Below are 26,907 nucleotides of genomic sequence, written 5' to 3' on the forward strand. Positions count from 1 at the left end.
CAGATCTATCTGTAACACACTCTACTGCCCACTATTGACACCAGCACACTTCTATCAGAGACACATTCTACACCCGCTCCTAGCAATAGCACAGATCTATCTGTAACACACTCTACTGCCCACTATTGACACCAGCACACATCTATCAGAGATACATTCTACACCCCACTCTAGCAATAGCACAGATCTATCTGTAACACACTCTACTGCCCACTATTGACACCAGCACACATCTATCAGAGACACATTCTACACCCCGCTCCTAGCAATAGCACAGATCTATCTGTAACACACTCTACTGCCCACTATTGACACCAGCACACATCTATCAGAGACACATTCTACACCCCGCTCCTAGCAATAGCACAGATCTATCTGTAACACACTCTACTGCCCACTATTGACACCAGCACACATCTATCAGAGACACATACTACACCCCGCACCTAGCAATAGCACAGATCTATCTGAGCAATAGCACAGATCTATCTGTACACACTCTACTGCCCACTATTGACACCAGCACACTTCTATCAGAGACACATTCTACACCCGCTCCTAGCAATAGCACAGATCTATCTGTAACACACTCTACTGCCCACTATTGACACAGCACACATCTATCAGAAACGAAACACATTCTACACCCGCTCCTAGCAATAGCACAGATCTATCTGAAACACACTCTACTGCCCACTATTGACACAGCACCACATCTATCAGAGACACATTCTATCACCCCGCTCCTACAATAGGCACAGATCTATCTGTAACACACTCTACTGCCCACTATTGACACCAGCACACTTCTATCAGAGATACATTCTACACCCGCTCCTAGCAATAGCACAGATCTATCTGTAACACACTCTACTGCCCACTAATGACACAGCACTGCTCTATCTATCAGAACGAAACACATTCTACACCCGCTCCTAGCAATAGCACAGATCTATCTGTAACACACTCTACTGCCCACTATTGACACCAGCACACATCTATCAGAAACGAAACACATTCTACACCCGCTCCTAGCAATAGCAAAGATCTATCTGTAACACACTCTACTGCCCACTATTGACACCAGCACACATCTATCAGAGACACATTCTACACCCCGCTCCTAGTAATAGCACAGATCCATCTGTAACACACTCTACTGCCCACTATTGACACCAGCACACATCTATCAGAGACACATTCTACACCCTGCTCCTAGCAATAGCACAGATCTATCTGTAACACACTCTACTGCCCACTATTGACACCAGCACACATCTATCAGAGACACATTCTACACCCCGCTCCTAGCAATAGCACAGATCTATCTGTAACACACTCTACTGCCCACTATTGACACCAGCACACATCTATCAGAGACACATTCTACACCCGCTCCTAGCAATAGCACAGATCTATCTGTAACACACTCTACTGCCCACTATTGACACCAGCACACATCTATCAGAGACACATTCTACACCCCACTTCTAGCAATAGCACAGATCTATCTGTAACACACTCTACTGCCCACTATTGACACCAGCACACATCTATCAGAGACACATTCTACACCCCGCTCCTAGCAATAGCACAGATCTATCTGTAACACACTCTACTGCCCACTATTGACACCAGCACACATCTATCAGAGACACATTCTACACCCCGCTCCTAGCAATAGCACAGATCTATCTGTAACACACTCTACTGCCCACTATTGACACCAGCACACATCTATCAGAAACACATTCTACACCCGCTCCTAGCAATAGCACAGATCTATCTGTAACACACTCTACTGCCCACTATTGACACCAGCACACATCTATCAGAGACACATTCTACACCCGCTCCTAGCAATAGCACAGATCTATCTGTAACACACTCTACTGCCCACTATTGACACCAGCACACATCTATCAGAGACACATTCTACACCCTGCTCCTAGCAATAGCACAGATCTATCTGTAACACACTCTACTGCCCACTATTGACACCAGCACACATCTATCAGAGATACATTCTACACCCCACTTCTAGCAATAGCACAGATCTATCTGTAACACACTCTACTGCCCACTATTGACACCAGCACACATCTATCAGAGACACATTCTACACCCCACTCCTAGCAATAGCACAGATCTATCTGTAACACACTCTACTGCCCACTATTGACACCAGCACACATCTATCAGAGACACATTCTACACCCCGCTCCTAGCAATAGCACAGATCTATCTGTAACACACTCTACTGCCCACTATTGACACCAGCACACATCTATCAGAGACACATTCTACACCCCGCTCCTAGCAATAGCACAGATCTATCTGTAACACACTCTACTGCCCACTATTGACACCAGCACACATCTATCAGAGACACATTCTACACCCGCTCCCAGCAATAGCACAGATCTATCTGTAACACACTCTACTTCCCACTATTGACACCAGCACACATCTATCAGAGACACATTCTACACCCGCTCCTAGCAATAGCACAGATCTATCTGTAACACACTCTACTGCCCACTATTGACACCAGCACACATCTATCAGAGACACATTCTACACCCCGCTCCTAGCAATAGCACAGATCTATCTGTAACACACTCTACTGCCCACTATTGACACCAGCACACATCTATCAGAGACACATTCTACACCCCGCTCCTAGCAATAGCACAGATCTATCTGTAACACACTCTACTGCCCACTATTGACACCAGCACACATCTATCAGAGACACATTATACACCCCGCTCCTAGCAATAGCACAGATCTATTTGTAACACACTCTACTGCCCACTATTGACACCAGCACACATCTATCAGAGACACATTATACACCCCGCTCCTAGCAATAGCACAGATCTATCTGTAACACACTCTACTGCCCACTATTGACACCAGCACACATCTATCAGAAACGAAACACATTCTACACCCGCTCCTAGCAATAGCACAGATCTATCTGTAACACACTCTACACGGCCACTCCTCATAACACCACCCATCAGTCTGTGTCATGTAATGAGTGACACACTCCTGTCATCAGTATAAGCCTCTTGTGGCTACAATATGCCATCTGTAATACTCAGTCATTTTTACCTCATTACAGACATATAACACAAATGCGCAAGTGCCAGACAGTGCAGGAACAGCCACTGCCTTTCTGTGTGGGATTAAGACAAACTCAGGGATGCTGGGAGTGAGTGCAGGTACCATGCAGAGTCAGTGTAACACATCCAAAGGCAATGAAGTGGAATCCATCCTAAAGTGGGCCAAGAATGCAGGTTAGTGGACTGAATGCTGTGATAGATGAGGAAATTAGTTCAAGTGTCAGATGATTGTAGAAGATATAAGTTAAATAAATTGTTGTTTAGAAGTGACCAGAAGATGTTTAATGCACAGTAAAGTTACAGAGAGAATATTGCTTGCACTCAGTCCTGGAAGTGCACACCCGTCTAGTGTGGGTGGTTTGGCTTCTCATTGGCTATACCATCCAATTACACTATTAAAAAAAAAAGACTTCATCTCACAGCTCTATTATTAAAAATACATCAAGAGAAGCACTGAGCCAGGGTGGACAACAGCTCAGTAGCTTGTTCTTTGGTAGGACACCAACTGAGAGCAGCCTCTTTTAGCCCAATTTTGCCTGTCACAGTAAAGAAGTTTCCTGAAGGATAATAGTCTGATCCCACCTGAAAAGGAAAGTCTAACCGCAAAATGCCAGGCAATCTTTCTTTAAACAAGGAACATAGCACCCCAATACAGTCATTTTGGTTTTCTGTGGGCCTTATCAGTGAAGTGCAGCCATATTCAAGTATATTTAGCAGAAAGTCCATGTCTGGTTCCCCCCCCTCACCTTGGGGGAGACATTCCTCAAGATCATAATATACAGAAAGAGAAGCACTCAACTAGAAATGAACAGCTCCGTAGCCTGTTGTTTGGTGAGTCACTACCTGGGAGCAGCCTTTTTTAGCCCAATTGTAATAATCACAGAACTTTATCAGTCTGATCGCAACTAAAAAAAACAATCCAGGTTGAGGCTGTATCCCAATTTATTTATTTTTTTATTATTTTTTTTGTGTATGCAAATTATTTTGTGGTCTCTCTAAGAGTAAAAAGGAGACACCATACACCATATATGGACTCCTTTCTCACATGTTTTAGGGAAGTGATGGGCAGCTTTCTTATGCATGGGGACTGCAGGTCAATATTTTGAAGTCTTAAGGGCTGCATATAAGTTTATGACTGTTAATATAATTCCTAAAAATGCCCAGTGGCGCAGAGATATAGGTAAGATTCCAGAGTAGCCTCTATTCACTGTTCCCCCTATCCAGAGGTCTCTTTAAGTTTTGACCACCCCAAAGCACACATTTTTAGTATTCCTTTTTCCAGGGGCCACAAAAATGATAGCACACATTCAGGTAGATTACGAGTTATGCGCGCTATAGGGAATTCAACCAATGCAACAAAAGTTGTGTTATTTTACCCTCTATAGTGCAGCCATTACAAGTTTTTTAAACAGCCGGTTTGTCGTGCGATATGGTTGTGTTGAGCTTCATACCGCACAAAATACAAGAGCTGTTTTGACGTGCTTGTGTACGCTTTCCCTATAGAAATCAATGGGGAGAGCGGGTTAGAAAAAAACCTAACACCTGCGATCGCGGAATTAAAAGCTCCATAACGCAACCCTTTGATGTCTATGGGGGGGGGGGGGGGAAAGTAACGTTTAAACCTAACATAAACCCTAAGGCCTAGATTTGGAGTTTGGCGGTAGAAGGGCTGTTAACGCTCCGCAGGCTTTTTTCTGGCCGCACCATAAAATTAACTCTGGTATCGAGAGTTCAAAAAAAGGCTGCGTTAGGCTCCAAAAAAGGAGCGTAGAGCATTTTTACCGCAAATGCAACTCTCGATACCAGCGTTGCTTACGGACGCGGCCAGCCTCAAAAAACGTGCTCGTGCACGATTCCCCCATAGGAAACAATGGGGCTGTTTGAGCTGAAAAAAAAACTAACACCTGCAAAAAAGCAGCGTTCAGCTCCTAACGCAGCCCCATTGTTTGCTATGGGGAAACACTTCCTACGTCTGCACCTAACACTCTAACATGTACCCGAGTCTAAACACCCCTAACCTTACACTTATTAACCCCTAATCTGCCGCCCCCGCTATCGCTGACCCCTGCATTATATTATTAACCCCTAATCTTCCGCTCTGTAAACCGCCGCTACCTACGTTATCCCTATGTACCCCTAATCTGCTGCCCCTAACACCGCCGACCCCTATATTATATTTATTAACCCCTAACCTGCCCCCCACAACGTCGCCGCCAGCTACCTACAATAATTAACCCCTAATCTTCCGACCACAAAGCGCTGCCACCTACGTTATCCTTATGTACCCCTAATCTGCTGCCCCTAACACCGCCGACCCCTATATTATATTTATTAACCCCTAATCTGCCCCCCACAACGTCGCCGACACCTGCCTACACTTATTAACCCCTAATCTGCCGAGCGGACCTGAGCGCTACTATAATAAAGTTATTAACCCCTAATCCGCCTCACTAACCCTATCATAAATAGTATTAACCCCTAATCTGCCCTCCCTAACATCGCCGACACCTAACTTCAATTATTAACCCCTAATCTGACGACCGGAGCTCACCGCTATTCTAATAAATGTATTAACCCCTAAAGCTAAGTCTAACCCTAACACTAACACCCCCCTAACTTAAATATAATTTAAATCTAACGAAATAAATTAACTCTTATTAAATAACTTATTACTATTTAAAGCTAAATACTTACCTGTAAAAAAAAAATCCTAATATAACTACAATATAAATTATAATTATATTGTAGCTATTTTAGGATTAATATTTATTTTACAGGCAACTTGGTAATTATTTTAACCAGGTACAATAGCTATTAAATAGTTAAGAACTATTTAATAGTTACCTAGTTAAAATAATAACAAAATTACCTGTAAAATAAATCCTAACCTAAGTTATAATTAAACCTAACACTACCCTATCAATAAATTAATTAAATAAACTACCTACAATTACCTACAATTAACCTAACACTACACTATCAATAAATTAATTAAATAAAATACCTACAATTACCTACAATTAAACCTAACACTACACTATCAATAAATAAATTAAATACAAATGCTACAAATAACTACAATTACATAAACTAACTAAAGTACAAAAAATAAAAAAGAACTAAGTTACAAAAAATAAAAAAATATTTACAAACATAATAAAAATATTACAACAATTTTAAACTAATTACACCTACTCTAAGCCCCCTAATAAAATAACAAAGGGTTAGGATTGAGCTCGCATTCTATTGGCTGATCGGAACAGCCAATAGAATGCGAGCTCAATCTGATTGGCTGATTGGATCAGCCAATAGGATTGAACTTGATTCTGATTGGCTGATTCCATCAGCCAATCAGAATATTCCTACCTTAATTCCGATTGGCTGATAGAATCCTATCAGCCAATCGGAATTCGAGGGACGCCATCTTGGATGACGTCATTTAAAGGAACCGTCATTCGTCGTTCAGTCGTCGGCCAGGATGGATGTTCCGCTGTGGAGGTCTTCAGGATGCTGCCGCTTCGCTCCGGATGGATGCCGCTTGGATGAAGACTTCAATCGGATGGAAGAACTCTTCTGCCCCGCTTGGATGAAGACTTCAGCTGGATCATGGACCTCTTCAGCCCCCCGCTTGGGCTTGGATCAGGACATCGGAGGAGCTCTTCTGGACCGATCGGTGAACCTGGTATGGTGAAGACAAGGTAGGAAGATCTTCAGGGGCTTAGTGTTAGGTTTATTTAAGGGGGGTTTGCGTTAGATTAGGGGTATGTGGGTGGTGGGTTGTAATGTTGGGGGGGGGGGGTTTGTATGTTTTTTTTTACAGGCAAAAGAGCTGATTTTCTTGGGGCATGCCCCGCAAAGGGCCCTGTTCAGGGCTGGTAAGGTAAAAGAGCTTTTAACTCAATTAATTTAGAACAGGGTAGGGCATTTTTTTATTTTGGGGGTCTTTGTTATTTTATTAGGGGGCTTAGAGTAGGTGTAATTAGTTTAAAATTGTTGTAATATTTTTCTTATGTTTGTAAATATTTTTTTATTTTTTGTAACTTAGTTCTTTTTTATTTTTTGTACTTTAGTTAGTTTATGTAATTGTAGTTATTTGTAGCATTTGTATTTAATTTATTTATTGATAGTGTAGTGTTAGGTTTAATTGTAGGTAATTGTAGGTATTTTATTTAATTAATTTATTGATAGTGTAGTGTTAGGTTAATTGTAGGTAATTGTAGGTAGTTTATTTAATTAATTTATTGATAGGGTAGTGTTAGGTTTAATTATAACTTAGGTTAGGATTTATTTTACAGGTAATTTTGTTATTATTTTAACTAGGTAACTATTAAATAGTTCTTAACTATTTAATAGCTATTGTACCTGGTTAAAATAATTACCAAGTTGCCTGTAAAATAAATATTAATCCTAAAATAGCTATAATATAATTATAATTTATATTGTAGCTATATTAGGATTTATTTTACAGGTAAGTATTTAGCTTTAAATAGGAATAATTTATTTAATAAGAGTTAATTTATTTTGTTAGATTTAAATTATATTTAAGTTAGGGGGGTGTTAGTGTTAGGGTTAGACTTAGCTTTAGGGGTTAATACATTTATTAGAATAGCGGTGAGCTCCGGTCGGCAGATTAGGGGTTAATAATTGAAGTTAGGTGTCGGCGATGTTAGGGAGGGCAGATTAGGGGTTAATACTATTTATGATAGGGTTAGTGAGGCGGATTAGGGGTTAATTACTTTATTATAGTAGCGCTCAGGTCCGCTCGGCAGATTAGGGGTTAATAAGTGTAGGCAGGTGTCGGCGACGTTGAGGGGGGCAGATTAGGGGTTAATAAATATAATATAGGGGTCGGCGGTGTTAGGGGCAGCAGATTAGGGTACATAAGGATAACGTAGGTGGCGGCGCTTTGCGGTCGGCAGATTAGGGGTTAATTATTGCAGGTAGCTGGCGGCGACGTTGTGGGGGGCAGATTAGGGGTTAATAAATGTAATACAGGGGTCGGCGGGGTTAGGGGCAGCAGATTAGGGGTACATAAGTATAACGTAGGTGGCGGTCGGCAGATTAGGGGTTAAAAATTTTTAATCGAGTGGCGGCGATGTGGGGGGACCTCGGTTTAGGGGTACATAGGTAGTTTATGGGTGTTAGTGTACTTTAGGGTACAGTAGTTAAGAGCTTTATGAACCGGCGTTAGCCCAGAAAGCTCTTAACTCCTGCTATTTTCCTGCGGCTGGAGTTTTGTCGTTAGAGCTCTAACGCTCACTTCAGAAACGACTCTAAATACCAGCGTTAGAAAGATCCCATTGAAAAGATAGGATACGCAATTGACGTAAGGGGATCTGCGGTATGGAAAAGTTGCTGCTGAAAAGTGAGCGTTAGACCCTATTTTGAGTGACTCCAAATACCGGCGGTAGCCTAAAACCAGCGTTAGGAGCCTCTAACGCTGGTTTTCACGGCTACCGCCGAACTCTAAATCTAGCCGTAAGTCTAAACACCCTAATCTGCTGCCCCTGACATCGCCGACACATACATAATGTTATTAACCCCTAATCTGCCGCTCCCGATATTGCCGCCACCAAAATAAATCTATTAACCCCTAATCTGCAGCTCCTGATAACGCCGCCACTATACTAAAGTTATTAACCCCTATTCCCTCGCACCCCAACATCGCCCACACTATAATAAATCTATTAACCCCTATTCTGCGGCTCCCCGACATCGCCGCCACTAAATAAAGCTATTAACCCCTAAACCTCTGGCCTCCCACATCACTACCACTAAATAAACCTATTAACCCCTAAACCGCCAGCCCCCGACATCACAACAACCTAAATTAAACTATTAACCTCTAAACCTAACCCTAACGTAACCCTAACCCTAAACCTAACACCCCCTAACTTTAACATAATTAAAATAGAGCTAAATTAAAGTTACAATTATTAACTAAATAATACCTATTTAAAACTAAATACATAATTACCCTTGAAATAAAACCTAAGCTAGCTAAAGTTATATTGTAGTTAGCTTAGGTTTTATTTTTATTTCACAGTTAAGTTTGTATTTATTTTAACTAGGTAGACTAGTTAGTAAATAGTTATTAACTATTTACTAACTACCTAGTAAAAATAAATACAAACTTACCTGTGAAATAAAACCTAAACTGCCTTACACTAAAACATTACAAAAAACAAAAAACACTCAAATTACAAAAAATAAAAAACCTACCATTACAAAAAATAACAAACAAAATTATCCAAAATAATAAAAATGATTCCTATTCTAATACCCTTTTAAAAAAATAAAAACCCACCCCAAAATAAAAGAAAAACCTAATCTATAATAAACTACCAAGGGCCCTTAAGAAATCATCTCTTTTCCTCCAAAAGAAACAGTATAAAAACCCCACCCCCCAAACACACAAAATAAAAATAAAGTAAAACCTAATCTACCCATTGCCCTGAAAAGGGCATTTGTATGGGCATTCAGCTCTTTTCCCTGCCCTTAAAAGGGCATTCAGCTCTTTTATGAAATGCCCAACCCCTAATCTAAAAATAAAACCCACCCCAAAACGAAAAAAAAAACATTACACAAAATAACAAACTAATTATCCAAAATAATAACAATTATTCCTATTCTAATACTAATATTTTTTTAAAAACACCCCAAAATAAAAGAAACTTAATCTAGAATAAACTACCAATAGCCCTCAAAAGGGCCTTTTGTAGGGCATTGCTCTAAGTTAAACAACTCTTTTACCTGTAAAACCCACCACCCAACCAACCCCCCAAAATAAAAAACTCTAACAAAAACCTAAGCTACCCTATGCCTGAAAAGGGCATTTGTATGGGCATTGCCCTTAAAAGGGCATTTAGCTCTTTTGCATTGCCCTGAAAAGGGCATTTAGCTCTTTTAAGAAAAGCTCAAACCCTAAACAAAAAAAACACTTACACCTCTTTAGGTACTCACAGTTGTTGAAGTCCCGCTTGAACAATCTTCATCCTGGCGGCTCCATCTTCATTCAGGCGGCATCTTCATCCAGGCAGTTCCATCTTCATCCATTTCGGGACCGGCATCTTCTTCATCCCTGAGGAGGCGGAGGTCCAGGCGAAGGTCCAAGGCGGAGGTCCAGGTGAAGGTCCAATGCGGAGGTCCAAGACGGAGGTCTAGGCGGAGGTCCATCAATCCGACGGGGAGGTCCTCTTCATGCGATCGTTCGCTGCACACTGAGGATTGAAATGCAGGGTACCCCTTTTATACTACGGGAACCATTGCATTCCTATTGGCTGAAAATTTTGAATCAGCCAATAGGAATTAGAGCTGCTAAAATCCTATTGGCTGTTCAAATCAGCCAATAGGATTTAAGCAGCTCTCATTCTATTGGCTGATTTGAAACAGATCTTGTCGATATAGGCTGGAACGCAAGCTTTTTAGCCTCACCACAAAACTTGTAATGGGTACGCTATGTAAGTCCCATGAAAAAAACATAATTTTTACGAGTGCAGGACTGCGTTACATGCTAAAAGGCTTGCGGTACAGCTATATCGACAAGACTTGTAATGGCTGTGGTGCTGTTTTAATGCTGAAATTACCTTTTTTTTCAGCGTTAAAACCCGAACGCCAAACTTGTAATCTAGGTGATTAATAGCTGTGATTTTTCCAAGGGGCCACAAAGACTAGTGGAAAGGGCCACATGAGACCCTTTTGCTGTCAATTGGCCGTCGCTGCTTTAGAGAAATGCAACTGCATCTAACTGATGAAGCCCATATAGGCTGTAATGTATGTCTGGGGTTAGTTAATTTCCCTCAGGTATATTGCCGGGTATTTTGGGGCTGTGCTGTCTTTTGACAGGAATGGACCGATATGCAACTGGCTATTTCTCTTCTGGTCAAGACTTACTGTGAGCTACGAGAGACTGCGCCCTGAGTAATGCAGGTTTCTTCTACACGCACGGAAGTGTTTCCGGCTTTTGTTCAATTGAGTAAGGTTCTCTATTTTCTTTTTTTGTGTAAACTCTCAATTCTACAGGTGATGACTGGTTTAAACCACACGAGAACTGAAGCCTCAGCAAACAGCTGTGGAGAAGAAGCACAACCTTAAAGGGACATTAAACTCAAATTGTAATTCCCATAAAATGTTGATTCATTTTGTAGCAGAGAAAACCCAATTTTTTTCTTTCATGATTCAGATAGAGAATGCGATTTGTATATATATATATAAAAAAAAAAGATTCCTAATTACTTTTATTATAAAATTTGCTTCATTCTCATGTTATACTTTGTTGAAGAGATATCTAGATACTGATTGTGTGCATATGTTTGCAGCACTACATGACAGGAAATAGTGCTGCCACCCAGTGCTCTTGCTAATGTATAACATTGTTATAAAACTGCTGCCATCTAGTGCTCTTGCTAATGTATAACATTGTTATAAAACTGCTGCCATCTAGTGCTCTTGCTAATGTATAACATTCTTATATAACTGCTGCCATCTAGTGCTCTTGCTAATGTATAACATTGTTATAAAACTGATACCATCTAGTGCTCTTGCTAATTTATAACATTGTTATAAAACTGCTGCCATCTAGTGCTCTTGCTAATGTATAACATTGTTATAAAACTGCTGCCATCTAGTGCTCTTGCTAATGTATAACGTTATAATAAACTGCTGCCATCTAGTGCTCTTGCTAATGTATAACATTATTATAAAACTGCTGCCATCTAGTGCTCTTGCTAATGTATAACATTATTATAAAACTGCTGCCATCTAGTGCTCTTGCTAATGTATAACATTATTATAAAACTGCTGCCATCTAGTGCTCTTGCTAATGTATAACATTATTATAAAACTGCTGCCATCTAGTGCTCTTGCTAATGTATAACATTATTATAAAACTGATACCATCTAGTGCTCTTGCTAATGTATAACATTGTTATAAAACTGCTGCCATCTAGTGCTCTTGCTAATGTATAACATTGTTATAAAACTGCTGCCACCCAGTGCTCTTGCTAATGTATAACATTATTATAAAACTGCTGCTATCTAGTGCCCTTGCTAATGTATAACATTATTATAAAACTGCTGCTATCTAGTGCCCTTGCTAATGTATAACATTATTATAAAACTGCTGCCATCTAGTGCTCTTGCTAATGTATAACATTGTTATAAAACTGCTGCCATCTAGTGCTCTTGCTAATGTATAACATTGTTATAAAACTGCTGCCACCCAGTGCTCTTGCTAATGTATAACATTGTTGCAAAACTGTTGATATATGCTGCTGCAGACACGTGCACGCTACTGATATTACCTTTCTGCTTTTCAACAAAGGATAGCAAGAAAACCAAGAAAATGTGATAATTGAAGTACAATGGAAAGTTCTTTCAAATTGTATGTTCTGTCTGAATCATTTAAGAAAAAAAATGGGTTTTACATCCCTTTAATATTTTGCCTACTTTACCCTGTAATTTACACCCCACAGGCTTCAGAACTCCAAACATGCAACATTATACACAGTGATTGCTTGATCAGTGCAGGAGTTCATTAATATATATCCCTAAGGATATAAGATAAATACAATGAAAATTTATGTTATCAAAATTTGTATTAATTTGCAGTCTAGAAACATGGGGGGCGAATTATCCTGCTTCCGCGCGAGCCTTAACAGCAGTTATAAAGCAGTGGTCTAAAGACTGCTGCTCCATAACTTGTCCGCTGCCTCTGAGGCTGCGGTCTTCAATCCGCCCGATCCTATACGATCGGATGATTGACACCCCATGCTAGCGGCCGATTGGCCGTGAATCTGCAGGGGGCGGCATTGCACAAGCAGTTCACAAGAACTACAGAGAACAGATAGGGGGCGTCCTTAGTGTGTGGGATAGTAGATCAACAATTATAACTCGACCTAAGTAAGTGAGTTAATATCGTTGACAATAGTGGTCAATATACATCGTACTAATAGAAATATAAACATACAATATTGGCATAGATATCTTCAAATGAGTTAACAATAATATATCAAAAAGTAGACTCAGTGATAAATATGTACTACCAACATACAATGCATAACAAAAGTACAAAAAATCCTTGAGTGACTTATGGATGGTATCGGTGTGAGTGGATGAATAGGCACAAAGAAGGCAGCTATCTGTAGAGGATCAAGGCCACAATACAGGGTCAGTAATCTGCAGTGGATAGAAAAGGACAGAAGCGCCACATGGCCCAATATTGTTGAATATAATCAGTGTAGTACAAGTAATGGTTTCACTCACATGTAATCTAACACCCCTAGTGGTGTGGTGCAATGTGGGGTCAATAGCAGTCACCCAGAGGACTGGCCTCCGGTCAATGTGCTGTGATCTGTAGAGGACAATACCGAGCACAAGAGGCTGCCTATATGGCCTAGTACTGTAAATGCACAATAAATAGTAAGAGTGTATGATATTCACTCACATTTGGTGGAGCACCTCCCTTGGTGCTGCAGAGGCAAGCTGGGATCAATATGGTCACCCAGTAGACTTATTCTCCAGCAATTCAGGAACTCTCAGTCGTCCAATACCGGATTAAAGGTGTGGATGGTAAATATAGACTGGCAGCAAGTGCTAAGTAATAAAACTTACTTTATTTAAAAGATTAAAATAGTTAGCAACTCGTTTCTCAGCCAACCAGTGACTGTTTTATCAGGCTTAGACAAGAACTGCTTGTGCAATGATAAATGTCGACATCGTATGCTGTCGGCATTTATCAATGTGCGGCGGACAGGATACGCTACATCGTATCATTTCCGTCCGCACTTTAATAAATCAGCCCCATAGACTTCAAAACAATTCAAATTTACCATTTATGCTATAAAAATGCTTTTAAAGAAACATAGAACCCAAACATTTTCTTTCATGATTCAGGTAGAACATGCACTTTTAAACAACTTTCCAATTTACTTCTTTTATCTAATTTCCTTAGTTCTCTTGGTATTCTTTATTGAAAAGCATACCTAGGTAGGCTCAGGGGCTGAGAGCTAGCTGCTGATTGGTGGCTGTACATATATGCCTCTTTTCATTGGCTTACCAATGTGTCCAGCTAGCTCCCAGTAGTGCATTGCTGCTCCTTTCATAAAGGATAGCAAGATAATGAAGTAAATAATAAAATAAAGAAATAATAAAAGCAAATTAGGAAGTTGTTAAAGGGACATAGAACAGGTTCAGATCTGTGTATATCCTAAAATGACTAATTAATTAAAAACAGTTTGCATAAAAAAATGTTTAAAAATTGCTGGCAAGTATTTTAAAATAATTTTCAGAAATAAGCAAAATCAATTACATAGCTAAGCTGCCTGGAGCAGCCAACTCCACCCCCCTTATCAGTGTTTAGACACAGGCATTGTATTTCAATTGAGTTAACAGATTCTAGGCATGCTCCAGCAGATAATCCCTATTCACTTTTGCATTCTACCAAGACAACAATAGATATAGATACAGCCATAGAAGGAAATGTGTGAGGGGAAGTTAGAGCTTTACAATTCAGAAACTAAAAAGAAAGGGTTAATGGTGAGGCACTGCAGTATACATTTGCAGGTAAAGTCATTAAAGTACATTATATATTTTATAGTTTGTCTCTATCCCAACGTGTTTTATGTCCCTTTAAAAAAAAGTATGCTCTATCTGAATCATAAAACAAAAATATTGGTTTTACTGTCCCTTTAATTACCAGTTTTGTAAAGTTATTTTTGTAAACTGTACTAATTTGAGACAATGCTCATTTAAGCTGTTTGTTAAATGCCAGCACCACGCTGTGCTGGAAAAAATAAAACAATACTCAGCTTGGAAAAAAGGTTCATATTATCTTAACCTGCATTAACATAGTTTATTTCCTTTAAATCAGGATGGAAAAATCTGTTCCTCAAGGCGTTAACACACGTTGTTATTCGCCCCATACTGTAATTATTTTCTCTAATATTAAAAAAAAAGTTCCAAAGCAAAACGGAGATGCTAAACCGGTTATCCCATGTTGGCCTGGAAATGACCTGAACACTAAAACAAATCAGAGAGAACTTAAAGGGACATTGCAAAATAAACTATTCTGCAGCTATATAGTTGCAGTAAATTTTGCTTAGCAAGACTGCAATAAGCTTGTTAAAAGGTTGCTTAGCCTTCTGTTTAACTGTGAGATTTGAACAGTAGTGCATGCTAGGTGCCAATCTAGGATGCTCCAAGATGCCAGCATGATGTTACCTAATGTATATCTCTGTGGCGATCTTGGTATATACACACTAATCAGAAGCTTAGAATGCTCAATGATACACACCTAGTGTGTGATTCAGTGTCAGTAATCATAAAATGTCACCCATTACCTGCTTCAGTGTCAGTAATCATAAAATGTCACTCATTACCTGCTTCAGTGTCAGTAATCATAAAATGTCACCCATTACCTGCTTCAGTGTCAGTAATCATAAAATGTCACCCATTACCTGCTTCAGTGTCAGTAATCATAAAATGTCACTCATTACCTGCTTCAGTGTGAGTATTTATAAAATGACACCCATTACCTGCTTCAGTGTCAGTATTTATAAAATGTCACCCATTACCTGCTTCAGTGTCAGTATTTATACGTCACCCATTACCTGCTTCAGTGTCAGTATTTATAAAATGTCACCCAGTGCCTGCTCAGTGTCAGTATTTATAAAATGTCACCCATTACCTGCTTCAGTGTCAGTAATCATAAAATGACACCCATTACCTGCTTCAGTGTCAGTAATCATAAAATGACACCCATTACCTGCTTCAGTGTCAGTAATCATAAAATGTCACCCATTACCTGCTTCAGTGTCAGTAATCATAAAATGACACCCATTACCTGCGTCAGTGTCAGTAATCATAAAATGACACCCATTACCTGCTTCAGTGTCAGTAATCATAAAATGTCACCCATTACCTGCTTCAGTGTCAGTAATCATAAAATGACACCCATTACCTGCTTCAGTGTCAGTATTTATAAAATGTCACCAGTGCCTGCTCAGTGTCAGTATTTATAAAATGTCACCCATTACCTGGTTCAGTGTCAGTATTTATAAAATGTCACCCAGTGCCTGCTCAGTGTCAGTATTTATAAAATGTCACCCATTACCTGCTTCAGTGTCAGTATTTATAAAATGTCACCCATTACCTGCTTCAGTGTCAGTATTTATAAAATGTCACCCATTACCTGCTTCAGTGTCAGTAATCATAAAATGTCACCCATTACCTGCTTCAGTGTCAGTATTTATAAAATGTCACCCATTACCTGCTTCAGTGTCAGTATTTATAAAATGTCACCCATTACCTGCTTCAGTGTCAGTATTTATAAAATGTCACCCATTACCTGCTTCAGTGTCAGTAATCATAAAATGTCACCCATTACCTGCTTCAGTGTCAGTATTTATAAAATGTCACCCATTACCTGCTTCAGTGTCAGTATTTATAAAATGTCACCCATTACCTGCTTCAGTGTCAGTATTTATAAAATGACACCCAGTGCCTGCTCAGTGTCAGTATTTATAAAATGTCACCCATTACCTGCCTCAGAGTCAGTATTTATAAAATGTCACCCATTACCTGCTTCAGTGTCAGTATTTATAAAATGACACCCAATACCTGCTTCAGTGTCAGTATTTATAAAATGTCACCCATTACCTGCTTCAGTGTCAGTATTTATAAAATGACACCCATTACCTGCTTCAGTGTCAGTATTTATAAAATGTCACCCATTACCTGCTTCAGTGTCAGTATTTATAAAATGACACCCATTACCTGCTTCAGTGTCAGTATTTATAAAATGTCACCCATTACCTGCTTCAGTGTCAGTATTTATAAAATGTCACCCAGTGCCTGCTCAGTGTCAGTATTTATAAAATGTCACCCATTACCTGCTTCAGTGTCAGTATTTATAAAATGACACACAGTGCCTGCTTCAGTGTCAGTATTTATAAAATGTCACCCAGTGCCTGCTCAGTGTCAGTATTTATAAAATGTCACCCATTACCTGCTTCAGTGTCAGTATTTATAAAATGTCACCCATTACCTGCTCAGTGTCAGTATTTATAAAATGACTCCCATTACTTGCTTCAGTGTCAGTAATCATAAAATGTCACCCATTACCTGCTTCAGTGTCAGTAATCATAAAATGTCACCCATTACCTGCTTCAGTGTCAGTAATCATAAAATGTCACCCATTACCTGCTTCAGTGTCAGTATTTATAAAATGACACCCAGTGCCTGCTGCAGTGTCAATGCGAACCTTGGAGTCAAGGACACGTACCAAGGAGTCAAGGGGGCTTAAGGCTCGCCGGAAACAGCGGTTTTCTAAAGATCGCTGCTCCATAACCTGTTCGCCTGCTCTGAAGCGGCGAACAGAAATCAAGCCGATCGAATACGATCGGGTTGATTGACACTCCCCTGCTAGCGGCCGATTTGCTGCGAATCTGCAGGGGGCGGCATTGCACCAGCAGCTTACAAGAACTGCTGGTGCAATGACAAATGCCGACAGCGTATGCTACATCGTATCCTGTCCTGTTCGCACATTAAAAAAATTGACCCCCAAGTGTCCGATGATCCAAAGCTCTCCACTCTGGCCACCTTATCTAAGAAGCCTTTTCAGTACTGCAAGGTATCTCCAAGAACTTTAGAAAGACTAGTTTCATCTTGAGAGTTATTTACTAGCTATTCAGGGTTCTGGAAATGAAGGAGAGACACATATTTTCCATATTAATGACAAAAAAAATGTCCTCAAGGATTCTGGGTGATTTCTCTCAATGAGATTGAGGTTTTGGTCATCGGGCCCCTAGTGCATGCCTCTGTGTCAGTCATGATCTAGGGGTGAGCACACCGATCAGAAACTAAAGATACACCTCTTGTGTGCTCTTCAGTGTCAGTCATGGGGGGTGCACATCAATCAAAAACCTAGGATACGTCCCAAGTGCATGCTTCAGTGTCAGTCTTGATATAGGAGTCTGCAATCAGAAACTTAGGTTACACCCCTAGTGTGCGCTTCAGTGTCAGTTGCGAGAGGTGTGTACATGAAATAGAATCTGAGGATATGCCTCTAGTGTGGGCTTTAGTGTCAGTCACGAGGGGTGTGCACACCAACCCACATTTATTATAAGGCGAGCAGACAAGCTTCTCAACTTGAGAAGTTGTCCACTCGCCTTTGCGAAATACGGGCATCAGAATCTGTTTGTTCACTGCCCGTATATATCATAACATGCTCAATCACATTAGAGAATGAGGACCGCTGCCTCTTACATTTGCGGGAAGCAGGCACGCATGTGCAAACCTGCCCTGCAAGGGCTCCGGAGCAACTTACGCTGTTTCGTGCATGCGCCTAGTGCACACTTCAGTGCTAATCTCGGAGCATTTTTACCAGCAATCATGCAGCAAAGGTTTCAAATGGAATATGCCCTAGAATAGTTTGCTCCTGAATGTCCCTTTAATAAATACTAGAAATTAGAATTATCTATATAATGTTCTTTGAACATTTCCAGATTTCAAATGTTTTTATCATTTAAAGAAAAAAAGAAATGTTCATCACAATCCCAGGAATCAAATAGGACTTTATTTTATGTTCCTTTCACTGCACCACAAATGTGAATTCAGAGATCGCAGCAGGCTGGATATTTCTCTCACATAATAGATTATTGTTCCTGCGCAGAAAAAATCTTATAAATATGGCATCAGAAATTGGACTCTATTCATCTTCACTAAATTACATGTGTAGAATAAAGATTTGTTGAATCACCAAAATAAATAGAAAAATGTGTTGATTTAATTATAAGAGGAGCAGAGTTATTGATTAGCTGCTTGGGTTGACATTGTACTATATAATAAGCATGTACATCTATTCATTTTCAGCATTTGTTTAGAACAAATTATAAAAATGGCTGTGGTCTTCAGCATTTAAATACAGATATTTGTGTTTTCTCTGGTAAATCAAGCGCCGAAAATAGCCAAATGCTGCAGACCGCAGCCATTTTCACTAAATTAATGCCAAAAATGAATATATATATGCACATATCTAATAAACACTCTGGGACTTACCTTTTCAGGGAAGTCAGTAGGTGTAGTAACTACAACCCGCGTTCAACACGCAACGCCTGCTGCCGCCTACTCTCACAGTGCAGATCGCGACTGGTACTCAGACAAAGAGATGCCCTCGGAGGCCATTAACCAGGGCTGCAAAGACATTGCATTGCAGTTGGTGGAGAATGTACCGGATATTGAGGTAAGTCATCTATGTAGAGGTAAGTTGTATATGATTATTGGTGCTTTAAAGGACCAGTAAATACAGTATGCATAACAAAAATACAATGCAATAACACTTAAGGGCCGATTTAACAAATTACGGGCGGACATGATTTGCTGTAGCAAATCATGTCCACCCGACATACGCTGTCGGCATTTAACATTGCACAAGCATTATGACCGCTGCTTCTTAACTTAGCTTTCCGGCGAGCAAGAAGCATTGGGCGGAGCAAGCAGCATCCGCTGCTTGATAAATCTCCCCCCTAGTCTGAACTTCAAATGAGTAGCAGATTTTTGTTCTGGCAATTTTCAAAGTTATTTCTATTTCCACTCCTCCTGTATCATGTGACAGCCATCAGCCAATCACAAATGCATACACGTACCATGTGACAGCCATCAGCCAATCACAAATGCATATACGTTTATTCTGTGAATTCTTGCACATGCTCAGTAGGAGCTGGTGACTCAAAAAATGTAAATGTAAAAAAGACTGCACATTTTTTTAATGGAAGTAAAGTGGAAAGTTGTTTAAAATTGCTGCTCTATCTGAATCATAAAAGTTTAATTTTTACTTGCGTGTCCCTTTAAGTTTCAGTGGTGAAGAAGAGTATAGAAAGCTGAATTTGGCCTTCTGGATATTACCTAAGGAGTTATTTTACATCAACCAAATGCATGAGTAGAGATTTTCAATCCATTTAAGATGTTTTAGGTTCACCACCTATGAGGTCGCACTGAGGCTTCTTAAAAAGGCATAAAACCCTAAATGTCTCTTTTTTTCTTTCTGATTTACTTATATCATCAAATTTTCTCAATTATTTTGGTATCCTTTGTTGATGTAAACCTAATTAAGCTAAGGAGCAGTTTTGCACTACTCTGCGCTCCTTCTTGTCAATAATTATAAACCTTTTTTTGGTTAAATAAAGAGCCAGTTGGTTGGGTGGTGCAATTATTTGTCTAGTTGAGCTTTCATGCAGCAGAAAGTGGGAAATGGGAAGCATAGGGTTAAAAATTTAAATTTATGTTAGGACTGAAACCAGGAATGTGAACCCCCACTATGACATAAGCCATTCAATATGTTTATTGTATGTAGCCATCTTTTCAGTTCAAACAAAGATTTTATTATAAGCTGGATTTTGCAAATATTTACAACTCTTGGTTACTGGAAATTTGTATTTCTGTTCTGGAAACCACATTGAAAAACCTAACACCCCACTGAGGTTATACCAATGAATATATAAATGAATTCCAAAAGTCACCCAAGTAAGGAGACATTATGCTGAATATGTTCTATCATGCTTGTTAAAGAAGCAGAAATGAAATTTGCTGTTGCATGAACAAAAGGTTTAAATTTGGAAACATAGAAACATAGAATTTGACAGTAGACACGAACCAAAAAGGCCCTTCAATTCTACCCATATTACATGTTACTGTTTTCCTAAGATAGCCTTATGCATGTCCCAGGCATTTTTTATTTTCCTTTACAGTCTTTGAGGCCTATTTATCAAAGGTCTGTCGGACCTGATCCAACAGTGTGGATCAGGTCCGACAGACCTCGCTGAATGCGGAGAGTAATACGCTCTCCGTATTCAGCATTGATAGTGTAGTGTTAGGTGTATTTGTAACTTAGGTTAGGATTTATTTTACATGTAATTTTGTAATTATTTTAACTAGGTAGCTATTAAATAGTTAATAACTATTAAATAGCTATTGTACCTAGTTAAAATAAATACAAAGTTGCCTGTAAAATAAATATAAATCCTAAAATAGCTACAATGTAATTATTATTTATATTGTAGCTATATTAGGGTTTATTTGATAGGTAAGTATTTAGTTTTAAATAGGATTAATTTATTTAATTATAGGAATATTATTTTGTTTTATTAAAATTATATTTATGTTAGGGGGGTGTTAGGGTTAGGGTTAGACTTAGGTTTAGGGGTAAATACATTTATTATAGTTGCGGCGACGTTGCGGGCAGGAGATTATGGGTTAATAATTGTAGGTAGGTGGCGGCGATGTTAGGGAGGGCAGATTAGGGGTTAATACAATTTATTCTACTGTTTGCAAGGCAGGAGTGCGGCGGTTTAGGGGTTAATACATTTAATATAGTGGCGGCGAGGTCCGGTCGGCAGATTAGGGGTTAATAAATATAATGTAGGTGGCGGCGATGTTAGGGGCAGCAGATTAGGGGTTCATAGAGATAATGTAGGTGGCGGCGGTGTCCGGTCGGAAGATTAGGGGTTAATAATATAATGTATGTGTCAGCGATAGAGGGGCCGGCAGATTAGGGGTTAATAAGTGTAAAGTTAGGGGTGTAGACACATGTTAGGGTGTTAGGTGCAGACTTAGAGAGTGTTTCCCCATAGGAAACAATGGGGCTGCACTAGGAGCTGAATGCTGCTTTTTTGCAGGTGTTAGGTTTTTTTCCAGCCAGCTCAGCCCCATTGTTTCCTATGGGGATATCGTGCACGAGCACGTTTTGCCAGCTTACCGCTACCGTAAGCAACGCTGGTATTGAGGGCTGAAGGAAAGCTAAATTCTGCTCAACGCTCCCTTTTCTGAGCCTAACGCAGCCACTCAGACAACTCTAAATACCAGTGTTGTCTTAAGGGTGCGCTGGGAAAAAAAGCAGCGTTAGCTACGCGGGTCTTTATCGACAAAACTCTAAATCTAGCCATCTGGGTTTTAGCCCTCCTGTTGTGATGCCCCTGACCAGAGGCATAACCTAAACTCACCCCAAGGCAAAGTCTGTGGCAGGGCCCCCCTCATTTGAACTCCATCCATTCCAAAGAAGAGCTAATGAGCAATATTGAGCAATAGATACAGATAGATAATATACACACACTGAAATAAATGCACTCATACATACACATTATATACACATGTACACACACATGTAGTACACATATATAAATAAATACAAACAAACACATGAACACATATATACATAAATATAAACAAACACATATACACACAAATACATACATGTGGGCACACACACATACACACACACAGATACACAAGAGAGAGATGATGCACAGCATAGCAAACACCCCTAGCAAACCCTGTTTACAAGCTGCTCTGAAATTTGATTCTGCTTGAGCAGCAGTGGGCCCCCTAAATTTATTGGCCCGGTAGCAGTGGAGACCCTGAGTCCCCTGCAGTTACACATTAGCCCCTTACTATATATACCCTGACTCATCTTTTAGCTATTAATTTTATCTGACTGTAAGTCATGCTGTTCCTTACAAAATGTTGTGGGATCATTTTAAACTCTGTTATCAGAATGAGACTATTTTCAAGAATCCTCTTCATTTCTTCAGAAGGAGGTTTGTCTTTAAAATATCAATTCTAACATTACAGTTCTTTCATTATCCAGTGAATGAGCAAGAGTCTCTTTTCACAACCTTGCTGTTGTTTAAACTCATTTTATTTGATCTCTTTGGCCTTCTTATCTGGTGCCACAACCCTTCCCAAGTGTCTTTAGCAAACTGAATGTTTCATGTGATTCATATGAGCGCTCTCAAATTAAAGGTTCATTGTTATAATTTGTAAGAGAACATAATTTTATTACTATTGACCCTACAACTCTATAGGCTCGATAATCTAACGGTCTCTGGACTTGCGAGATCATTAAAGAATGCTCGCCAGTGCTTCTATTGCCCTGAAAACAGGGAGTGTCGCCAAGGAGCGTATACTGCATTTTCATATGGGAGGGAGATGCAGGCATTACAAAGGTGTACAATAATTTTTCACCAAAAATCATATTTTATTAAAAACGTAAAATTTGTATGTAATTTGTATGTAAATTACACAGTAATAAATCATATTAAATTTGCACAGCATAATTTGTAATTCAACTACACTGGATTTGCAAAAAGCATAAATAAATTCGTACTTATACAAAATACAAATCGTAATAGTAGTTTTTTCGTAAGATGGGCAGAACATGGGCGTATATGAAATTGTCTCCCTAATCCCAGCGTAATTCTGTAAAGATTTTCGCACTACAGATCTCACAGTATTTTCTCGCAAACTAAAAAGTGGCAAGGTTGTGACAAAATACTTAACGCTAATAGAAAAACATATGCGTACGAAAATAAAGGCAATTGTAAGATGCTATACGCAGAAAGCAGCATAATGTGATTTATATTGGCTGCAGGATTTACTTTTTAAAGTGCACCCCCTGCTCACTGCTAACTTCACTCTATGGAGAAATGTGTCCCTTTCCAGCAAGCACCATTATTTTCAATATGAGACATCTCGCCCCCCACTCGTAGGAACTGCCCCTTTTTTACGATAATTCCACCAAGGCAGCTCCTGCAAGGGTCGGCATGTCTGACGTGATGAAGCTTAGATAATGTTTTTTTAAAAAAAGGTTAAACACATAGTTGAAGTACGACTCAGATGTCACAGAGAACTGCTGTTGACCCAATCATTGGCACTAGTTAAAATAGTTTTTAAAAAAAGTCATATAGTCTTTCAGTTACCCAATTAAAGGCTAGATTATTAGTGGAGTACAATTAGCGTTTACTTTGCTAAAAGTAAGCTTTTTACGCACCTACTAGAAGTTGAAAGTAAAAAGTTCTCGCACAAGTGCTAACCCGACACAAGCAAAAAGCTGAAGTTCAAATATCGCGACCTTGTTAAATTATTACCCCATCGACTTCAATAAAGTGCGAAAAGTGGGAGAAAAAACTAACACCGCACTTGCGTGCAAACCTGATCGCGTTTAAGCAAAGGGCGCTAACCTGACATAAAATGTAAATATTTCACATTCCAATGTTTTTCACATAGCAGAATATGTTCTATTTATTCTTAAATGCATATTTATATATATATATATATATATATATATATATATATATATATATATATATAATGTTATTGGTAAAATATATATCTATACATATATACATATACATATTTAGCCGTGTATGTATATCTACGTTAAAGTCCATTTCAGACCTTTTTTTCTAACACCTGAGACCTCATATCTTTGAGCTCTTGTAACTTTTTTATTCAATTTTTTTAATTAAATTTTATTAGATGGTGTTATTTTGAGTGTAACTATACTGTTAATTGTATTTTTTTATCTGTTTTGTACAACTTTTTTGACTTTTGTAACAGATAACCACAGCTCTGGAGCTGCGCTATCCCATTCCCAACGCACGTTCTATTCAATTGTGCTCAAGCAAACGCATTTACTTTCAAGTTGTAATAAGCAGAGCCGTGATAAACCCCTTATTGCTCATGTGCAACAGTTAGCGTGCCACTCGTACGCTAGCCCTAATAAAGTTGTTCTGCTTTATTTTTTTCAGGTGATTCTGGGAGGAGGGAGGAAATACATGTATCCCTGGGACACTACGGACGTTGAGTACCCTGAAGATCAGACTTGCAATGGCACAAGAAAAGATGGGAAAAATCTGATTAAAATCTGGGAAGAGAAGAAGCCAGCAGGGAAGGTAAGATAAAGCTATCACCGTGTGATCATATGCAGAGAGCCAGAAAACAGCTAGGGGTCAATAAGTATTCTAGTGGTCAATAAGTATTCTAGGGGTCAACAAGTATTCTAGTGGTCAATTAGTATTCTAGTGGTCAATAAGTATTCTAGGGGTCAATAAGTATTCTAGTGGTCAATAAGTATTCTAGGGGTCAATATGTATTCTAGTGGTCAACAAGTATTCTAGGGGTCAATAAGTATTCTAGTGGTCAATAAGTATTCTAGGGGTCAATAAGTATTCTAGGGGTCAATATGTATTCTAGTGGTCAATTAGTATTCTAGTGCTCCTAGTTCTCAGTTTTGTAGTAGAAAGGGGAAAGATAATTGTAATTATCAATCCAGTAATTATTAAGGATATATTTATTAAAGGGACAAAAACGCCAACATTTTATTTTATGATTCAGATAGAGCATACAATTTTAAAGAACTTTTCAATTTACTTCAATTATCAAAGTTTATTTGTTTTCTTGTTATCCTTTGTTGAACAGCAGGGAGGTAAGTTCAGGAGTGTGCGCGTCTTTAGTACTATATGGCAGCCGTTTTGCAACAATGTTATACATTAGCAAGAGCCCTAGAGGGCAGCACTATTTCCTGTCATGTAGTGCCCCAGACGCCTACCTAGCTATCTTTTCAACAAAGAATAACAAGAGAAGAAAGAAAATTTGACAAAAGAAGTAAATTGGAATTTATTTATAAAATTGTATTCTTTATCTGAATCATGAAAGAAAGAAATTTTGCGTGTTATGTTCCTTTAAGTAATATTTTCAGTTATTTAATTGGAAAGGAAAAGAAATCCACTGAGATCTAAGTCATTAGAACATTTAGGGGCCGATTTATCAATGTCTGTCCGACAGGATACGCTGTAGCGTATTATGTCCGACAGGCATCGCTGAATGCTGGCAGTATACGCTGACGGCATTTAAAATTACACAAGCAGGTCTGGTGAACTGCTTGTACAATGTCGCCCCCTGCAGATTCGCAGCCAAGGGCGTTTCAATCAGCCCGATGGTATAGGATCGGGCGAATTGATGTCCTGAGGCTCAGAGGCAGCGGACCAGTTAAGGAGCAGTGGTCTTATGACCGCTGCTTCATAACTGCTGTTTCCGGAGACCCTGAAGTCTCACGCTAAAACAGGGGCATCAGGGGACATTCGGTCCTTGATAAATTGGCCCTTTAGTTTTCTCTCTATCCTTTCATTATTAAAGGACAAATCCTTTGTCTGTAAAGCATTAGGGGCAATAAAGTTAAAATTAAACTTTCATGATTCAAATAGTGCGTGCAATTTGTAACGGTTTTCCAATTTACTTCTATTATAAAATGTGCTTTGTTATCTTGGTATCCTTTGTTGAAGGAGCAGCAATGGGAGCTAACTGAACACATCTGGCGAGCCAATGACAAGAGAGAGGCATTTATGTACAGCCACCAATCAGCACCTAGCTCCCAGTAGTGCATTATTACTGCAGAGCCTACCTAAATATGTTTTTCAACAAATGATACTAAGAAAACAAAGCAAATGTAATAATAGCAATACATTTAAAAGTTGTTAAAAACTGTATGCTCCATCTGAATAGTGAAAGTTTAAAAAAAGACATGGGGATAGTTAACTGACATCATGACCTCAAACAGTATATTATGAAGTAATACAAAACTTAAAAGGACATTCGAAAGCAAAAAATACATTTTAATTTGTCATTTTTACATTGCTGACCCTAGTTAAAGGGACTGTAAAGTCAACCAGGGGCGGACTGAGACTAACAGGGCCCCCGGGCAAAAATTAGGTAAGGGCCCCCACTGTCCGTCCACGCTGAACCAAATGTATTCAAATCTATGCAAATTAACATGGTAACCTCCCTGCCCTGCCCCCACCAGGACCCCCCACATCAAGGGACATAGACAGGACCCCCAACCTCCAGAGCTAGACCCCACAATCCATGGCCCTCACAGCAACAGAACCCCCCACACTCTACGGCCCCCCCGAGCAACAAACCCCACATCCAGGACACCAGGCACCAT

At 39.4% G+C, this 26,907-nt stretch overlaps 1 protein-coding gene across 1 annotated transcript in view; it reads left to right on the plus strand.

The window, feature by feature from the left end:
- The window catches only part of LOC128638326 (alkaline phosphatase, tissue-nonspecific isozyme-like), a 106,791-nt gene that overhangs the window by 70,270 nt on the left and 9,614 nt on the right, over positions 1 to 26,907 (plus strand). The window contains exons 4-6 of the mRNA XM_053690230.1: positions 3,131 to 3,305; positions 19,196 to 19,371; positions 24,713 to 24,856. Coding sequence (XP_053546205.1) covers positions 3,131 to 3,305; positions 19,196 to 19,371; positions 24,713 to 24,856 — 495 coding nt within the window. The remainder of the gene's footprint in view (positions 1 to 3,130; positions 3,306 to 19,195; positions 19,372 to 24,712; positions 24,857 to 26,907) is intronic.

The sequence above is a fragment of the Bombina bombina genome, chromosome 8 (genome assembly GCF_027579735.1).
Source record: "Bombina bombina isolate aBomBom1 chromosome 8, aBomBom1.pri, whole genome shotgun sequence".
Taxonomy (NCBI): Eukaryota; Metazoa; Chordata; class Amphibia; order Anura; family Bombinatoridae; genus Bombina; species Bombina bombina.